This window comes from Lynx canadensis, chromosome E3 (genome assembly GCF_007474595.2).
Source record: "Lynx canadensis isolate LIC74 chromosome E3, mLynCan4.pri.v2, whole genome shotgun sequence".
Classification (NCBI taxonomy): domain Eukaryota; kingdom Metazoa; phylum Chordata; class Mammalia; order Carnivora; family Felidae; genus Lynx; species Lynx canadensis.
The window spans coordinates 18,733,722-18,740,670 of record NC_044318.1 but is presented as its reverse complement, the minus strand read 5'-3'; the positions used below and the strand labels follow the sequence as shown (position 1 = coordinate 18,740,670).

Below are 6,949 nucleotides of genomic sequence, written 5' to 3'. Positions count from 1 at the left end.
GTTGGGGAAAATACTGGCACTTATAGTACCGTGAAGACTGTGAAGTGCGCTAGTGCACGTAAGGGCTTTGGAAGAAGCACATACTTAGGCACGCGAACACGCACTTAAGTTAGCAAAAGAAGCGAAAGGCCCTCAAGCTTCCGCTGCTCGCCGCTCTCCGCCAGTGGCCTTGCGCCAAAGCCCAGCTCACCAGGGCGCCCGGAACGCCCGCAGTCACTATGGTAACGGCCACCTACTTCCGGAAGAAGTACGGCGCGCGGCGAGGGCCATTCCGAGCAGTCTGTCTCGGAGAGTTGACAGAGGGGCCTCAGAGGGGTGAGTTGTGGGTGCCGTGGGTTCCGCCTGCCGCCCACCCCCGGGCCAGCCCCGGTGCTCTCGCAGGGCCGCCCGCCTCCGCAGCCTCGTTGCCACCGGAGCCAGCTCTTCAGGCGTGGACGCCGGGGCCGAGGCGGTGCGGCCATGGACTTCTCCAAGTTCCTGGCGGAAGACTTCGACGTGAAGGAGTGGATCAACGCGGCCTTCAGGACGGGCCCCAAGGAGGCGACGGCCGGGACGGCGGACAGCCACGCGGCCACCCTGGTGATGAAGCTGCAGCTCTTCATCCAGGAGGTGAACCACGCCGTGGAGGGTGAGGCCGAGCTGTCCGCGCGGGCGTGGGGCGGCGGTGGGAACTCGAGCCCGGCCCGACCCTCCTGCAGTCCCTTCGGCGGCGGAGGGTGTCAGCTCGCTGCCGCCAGTTTTTAAGGGTTGCCAGGTCTGAGGCTTGCTCTTCCACCCCTCGCGGTGCTGTCACGTTTCCTTTTATAACTTAAGTCAGAAGCATGAAAAACAATATTTCAGTATTTCAACAGTATTAAATAATCGTCGGCACGTGCTTATGTTTGGCAGAAGCGTATCAAAGCCGTATGGGACTGACACAAATCTGGGAAACGTTGTTTTAGCGGACTTTCATGTCCGTGAGGAAGATGGGCAGGCCTGACTGGAGACTTGAACCATCTTTTAAGGATAGTTAATTATAAAAAATAATACACGCCAGCAGCCATTTCATTAACACCTCGATTCGGTTTTTATTCAGGGCATACTGCACGCCAGTCTTTCTGCTCGGCTTTGTGGGAGAGACACGTTGCACAGACTGCCGGCAGGAAGCCTATGATCCAGGATACGGAACTTTATTTTATGGATGTGTCCAGTGTTTAAGAAAAGGCTGGTGTTGGTGGGGAGAGCGGGAGGGGAGCTGTCTTTCACTGCAGATCCTTTATTGCACTGTGCATCTTCTGCTTATGATTGAGCATCTGTCACGCATGTGCCCAGAAATAGGCAGTGGGCAAAAAGTGTACCTTTCAGGCAGTTGCTGCCTTGTGGGGGAAGATACTAAACAGTTCACTTACAGTGAGGGGTGGCTTTACCGCAACTAGAACCAGGAGCGGCCAGAGCTGGAAGAAGTGTATGGTTACCTGGTGTCTGGGAGAATCATAAAGGGCTTTCCCTGTGTTAGGCCTTGAAGGAAGACTTCATAGGGCAAAGAGGGGGGACGTCAGTAACTACGCGATAGCAATATTTGAGTCCTTGGAATGTGTCAGGCAGTCTTTTAAACGCTTTATATGTATTAAGTAGGTGGTTCTCCAACCAGGGCTGGCAACGTTGCCTCCTCCTCCCCCAGCCCCCAATATCTGGAAATTGGTGAGAGTGTTTTTATGCATTGCAGTGGTGAGGCATGTCACAACCATGGACGTTCAGTGGAAGTACCCAGCGATGCTTGATGTCCTGCAATGCTTGGCACAGTCCTGCACAATGAAGAACTGTCCTGGCCAAAATGTTAATATTGCCCCTTTTGGGCATAATTATCTAATTTAAACCTGGCAATAGTCCTTAGAGGTAGGCACAATTATTATTCCCACTTTATAATTGGAGAAACTGCAGCGGAGTGAGGTGACTTACCCGGTCATGTTGCTAGTGAGTGGGGACCGTTTGCATTTGCACCCAAGCAGTTGGTTCCAGAGCCCAGGCTCTTATCCATGATACTCTGCTACTTGTCTGGTATTAAAGGGAGAGAGGACACCACATGCAGAGGCATGTGAGTATAGAAAGGCCTAGCCAGCCCACAGAAGAGTGAGTTCCAACAGAGCTCCATCAATAACATCAACAAATATGAGTCACTGGTATGATGACCACAGTATCACACTTCCGTAGGGAGTGGGGAGACTTGCCGGAGATAAGGCAGAAAAGTAGATTGAGATCAAACTGTGAAAGGCCTTAAGTTTATTTATTTTGAGAGAGAGAGCATGCACGCACAAGTGGAGGAGGGGCAGAGAGAGAGGGAGAGAGAGAATCCCAAGCAGGCTCTGCACTGTCAGTGCAGAACCGTGAGATCATGACCTGAGCCAAAGTTGGACACTGAACCTACTGAGCCACCCAGGCGCCCCCCAAAGCTTTATTTTTATGGAAGATGAGACCGTGGCTCAAGTCTTCACTGAAGAGAGGTTATTGCAGAGGTTCAAGGAATGGGTATTGAGGACTCCAAACTGGAGGATCGATTTGTTCATGAATTCAGTCAACAAATATTGGGCACAAACTGTTTTCCAGGTTTCAGAGATCCAATGTTGAATGAGACCCAGTCTTAGGTTGGATAGGTTAACAGGGGCTAGATCATGCAGGGATTTTAATGTCACGTGAAAGAGTTTGGATTTGAACCAAAATGAGTGTAATGGGATGTTACCGGAGGATTTATAAGTATGGGAGTGACATGGTTTGATTCATGGCTCCATTCTGCTGGAGGCTGCTGTTCAGAAGGGTGGACTGTCATCATAGTGGCTTCAGGTGGGGTTATGACAGTGGACATGGTGAGAAATGGATAGATTTAAGATATTTTTAGGAGGAAGAATGGGGAGAACTTGCTGGTGGATTGGAATAAGGAATGAGAGGGGGAGAACATCAGGAGTGGCAGCAGGTTCTTGAACCGCCCAGCTGTGGGCAGAGGTGCCAAACGTAGAGTAATGTTGAGAGAATTTGTAGTGAACATCCATACGCCCACTACCTAGACTCTACAATTAATGACCTAACTATATCTCCTTTATCACAAGTCTGTCCACTTACCAATCCCTCTCTCCATTCATCCATCTTATTTTTTTATGTATTTCAGAATGAGTTGCAGACATCAGTATCCTTTATCCCTGTGCATTTCAGTTAGTACCCTAAACATAATAGAGTTCAGTAAGTTCAGTAAGTTCAGTACTGTTTACAGCTGTTTTTCTTCACCCTGTAAAATTTACATAAGGTGAAATGCACAAATCCTATCTGGCGAGTGTGTTGAGTTTTGACAAATTTGTACAGCTAGGATAACTCAAACCTCTGTCAAGAAATAGAATGTTACCATCACCCAAGACAGTGTCCCCACGTCCCTTTACGGTGAAATCTGGCCCTTACCCTCTCAGAGGCAACCACTGCAAGTGATGGTTTTAAAAATGGATACAGGGGTGCCCTGGTGGCTCAGTCAGTTAAGCATACGACTCTTGATTTCGGCTCAGGTTGTGATCTCACAGTTCATGAGTTCAAGCCCTGTGCTGGGCTCTGTGAACACAGCGTGGAGTCTCCTTGGGATTCTCTCTCTCTCTCTCTCTCTCTCTCAAAAATAAACATAAAAGGGGCGCCTGGGTGGCTCCATCGGTAGAGTGTCCAACTTCAGCTCAGGTCATGATCTCACGGTTCGTGAGTTCAAGCCCCATGTCGGGCTCTGGGCTGATAGCTCAGAGCCTGGAGCCTGCCTCAGATCCTGTGTTTCCCTCTCACTCTGTTCCTCCTCCATTTGTGCTCTGTCTCTGTCTCTGTCTCTCAAAAATAAATGTTAAAAAAATAAAAAATATATAACAATGCAAATATTAAAAAAAAACATTAAAAATGGATACAAGAGTGGACTAAACTTGGGGGTACTGTGGAGAGGGGAAAAGAGGTATACAGGAAACAGCAAGGGCTGAAGAGTGACTGAGGTTTAGCAGGTGGAGACCAGGCTGGGGCCATAACATCGTTAAAAGTCAGTCTTTGTGCAGAAGAAATCCATGTCCTGTGTTTGTTTTCTTAGTCTTAGAACTTTACCTGGGGTCAGTGCAGGAAACAGATTTTTACTTTACAGCAGAGCTGGATGAACAGGTTCCTGAACTACTTCTTCGAGATGTTAGAGTTCCATTCATTGCGCTGGTAGAGAAGGCACTAGGCTTCTTTGGTTGATTCCCATCAAATTGCCCTTTAAAGGCTTAAAGGGGTGTTCTATTAACTCTCCCAGTTCCACATAACACATCATAGTTTGCAAAAATGTTCAAGTTGTATTCTGCATTTGGGATGTCTGTGAAAAAATGCATCTTTCTTTTCTTTCTTTCTTTCTTTCTTTCTTTCTTTCTTTCTTTCTTTCTTTCTTTCTCTTTTGAGAGAGCAAGCAGGGGAGAAGGGCAGAGCAGAGAGAGAGAGAGAGAGAGAGAATCCCAAAATATGACACGGGGCTTGATCCCATGACTCTGGGATCGTGACCTGAGCTGAAATCAAGAGTTGGCTGCTCAACTGACTGGGCCACCCAGGCACCTCAAAAAATGCAGCTTACTTAATATCACTTGATCTCCTACCAGACCTGTTAAATAAGAAACTCTGGCAGGTGCCTAGGGACCTGTATTTAACTGCACTCCAGTTGATGCTGAGAGTCTGTGGACTCTGTTTTGAAAAGACCATGGAATGCAAACGGGCCAGACACATGTAAGGCTTGGTTTCAGCTCTGTGCAATCTTAAGCAAGTTACTCAACCTTCCTAAGCCTCAGTTTTCTTATTTCTAAGAGGCGGCTACTAATGATTACTGTGGACATTAAGTGATAGAACGTTGGTAAACCACCTGCCACGTAGCTGGCATCTACCCAGTGTCAGATTCTTTCATTCTGTCTCCTCACAGAGGGAGTTGCACTTTCACTCAGTGGTGGAAAACAGTTGGTGTTGGGTCGGGCTGATGGTTCCTTCCTTGTCAAATCACGTGACCCTCACCCGTCAGACTGGGGAGGACATGGCCCTGGCAGAGGCCACCTCCCGGCCCACCTCCTCTCCACCCCGCATTTCCCGCAGGCTCAGAAAGCTGTGTAGTTGGTAGTGCTTTGGGGAAGAGTCCCTTCCTGTCTCCTGATTTATTCAGGTTGTGACTGCTCCGATTTTCGCTTTTCATTCTTGGCTTCTTGCTGCAGAAACAAGTCACCAGGCTCTTCAGAACATGCCCAAAGTGCTCCGCGATGTGGAAGCCCTTAAACAGGAGGCGTCTTTCCTGAAAGAGCAGATGATTCTTGTCAAGGAGGACATTAAAAAATTCGAACAGGATACATCCCAATCGATGCAGGTATTTTGGCTCCTGTCCTAAATGTTGATTCTTGGTTTTGGAAGACCTTCCCTCCCAACCTGAACTCCAAAGTCTGCCAGCCACTCAACACTCCTCTTTGGCTTGGTTCTTTCAGCTTGCACGTCTGTCTTCAGCACCTGCTGAACAATGTAGCCACATGATTGGTGTCGTAAGGGGCACAGAAGCTCCCTGAAGACAGGGGCACCTCACCGTGCTTATGTTTCAAGTCACTGGAGCAAGGTAGAGAAAAAGGAACTGCCATTTCCTTAGTGTTTGATCCCTCATTTCTCTTTTAGGTGTTGGTAGAAATCGACCAGGTGAAGTCTAGAATGCAGCTTGCCGCAGAATCTCTTCAAGAAGCAGACAAGTGGAGCACATTGAGTGCTGATATTGAGGAGACGTTTAAAACTCAAGTAGGTTTTTTGTTTAGGGGATGTTGTGCGTTCTGTTCGGGCAGGAACGTGAGGTTTGGAGAAACCGATGAGAAAGTCATTTACTCGAAACCGTAAGGGGTAGTAAAAAGCAGCACAGGAAGTGTGCAGGCAGAGGGTGGGAAGATCTGAAATTGCTCTGGGTCTTTCCACCATCTTGAGTTTGTATCTCCTGATTGACTGAAGGCTTCTAGTCACAGAGTTTAGGAGAAGCCTCAGTAAAAAAGGCAGAGGAAATGGATTAGGAGAGTGTGGAGCACGGGCAGAGGGACCTTACCCATCATGGGATCCTGGCAAGGTACTTAACACCTCCTGGGCCGCCAACAGTAGCGAGTAGGAATGCTTTTGATGCCTGGTTATAAGGAGGAGGTCAGATGATGTCTTGTGAAAAACTCCTTTTCAGTTGTTAAGCAAAATGAATTCTTATCATCCCTTTTGCTGGTTTTCAGAACTCTCACAAGTTTTTAAAAAAGCGCTTAGTGCACGTGGGGAAAAAATTTGTAGACAGGAATAAACAGCCAAAAACGTTTTCCCTGTAACCCTGACACCTCCCAGTGCCCTCATTTCCCTTCTCCGTACAAACTCTCGTACCACCTTTATACCTGTCCTTCCTGACACATACACACTTATGTATGATCCCTGCCCTTTGGTTGCCATAAATGGTAGCACATTGTGAACGCTGCTGGGCACTTTGTTTTTGTACTGAGAGATCTATTATTCCATATCAGTTATGTTTATCTTTAACATAGAGAGAGCGGGGCAGGGGCAGAGAGAGGGGGCCAGAGGGTCTCTTCTGACAGCAGAGAGCCTGATGTGAGGCTCAAATTCAGGAACCTTGAGATCACAACCTGAGCCGAAATCAGATGCTCAACCAACTGAGCCGCCAGGCACCCCAGTTATGTTTATTTTTAAGTACAATAGAGCTCCTCTGGGCTCATGACAAGGTAATTGATTTAGGCTTCATAGATGTGAGTTGCAAATCTTACTTGACTTCTGGCATGGATGTGACAGAGAATAGACCTAAGTACAGTCTCTGATTGCAATCTGTACACAACTAATATTAACTAGCTAAAAGTTAGAAAGCTGCTTTCTCCCCTCCCAGCTATCCTGATATTCAGAACTAATTGCCCACAAGATCGCCTGTATCCACCTGGACATC

The 6,949-nt window shown here is 47.8% G+C and overlaps 1 protein-coding gene across 1 annotated transcript in view; it reads left to right on the top strand.

Annotated features, from left to right (window-relative positions):
* Nucleotides 1–263: 263 nt before the first annotated feature.
* The window catches only part of COG7 (component of oligomeric golgi complex 7), an 85,203-nt gene continuing 78,517 nt past the window's right edge, over nt 264–6,949 (top strand). Inside the window, exons 1-3 of the mRNA XM_030300738.1 lie at nt 264–628; nt 5,211–5,359; nt 5,656–5,772. Of these exons, the coding sequence (XP_030156598.1) occupies nt 460–628; nt 5,211–5,359; nt 5,656–5,772 (435 nt within the window). The 5' untranslated portion in view covers nt 264–459. The remainder of the gene's footprint in view (nt 629–5,210; nt 5,360–5,655; nt 5,773–6,949) is intronic.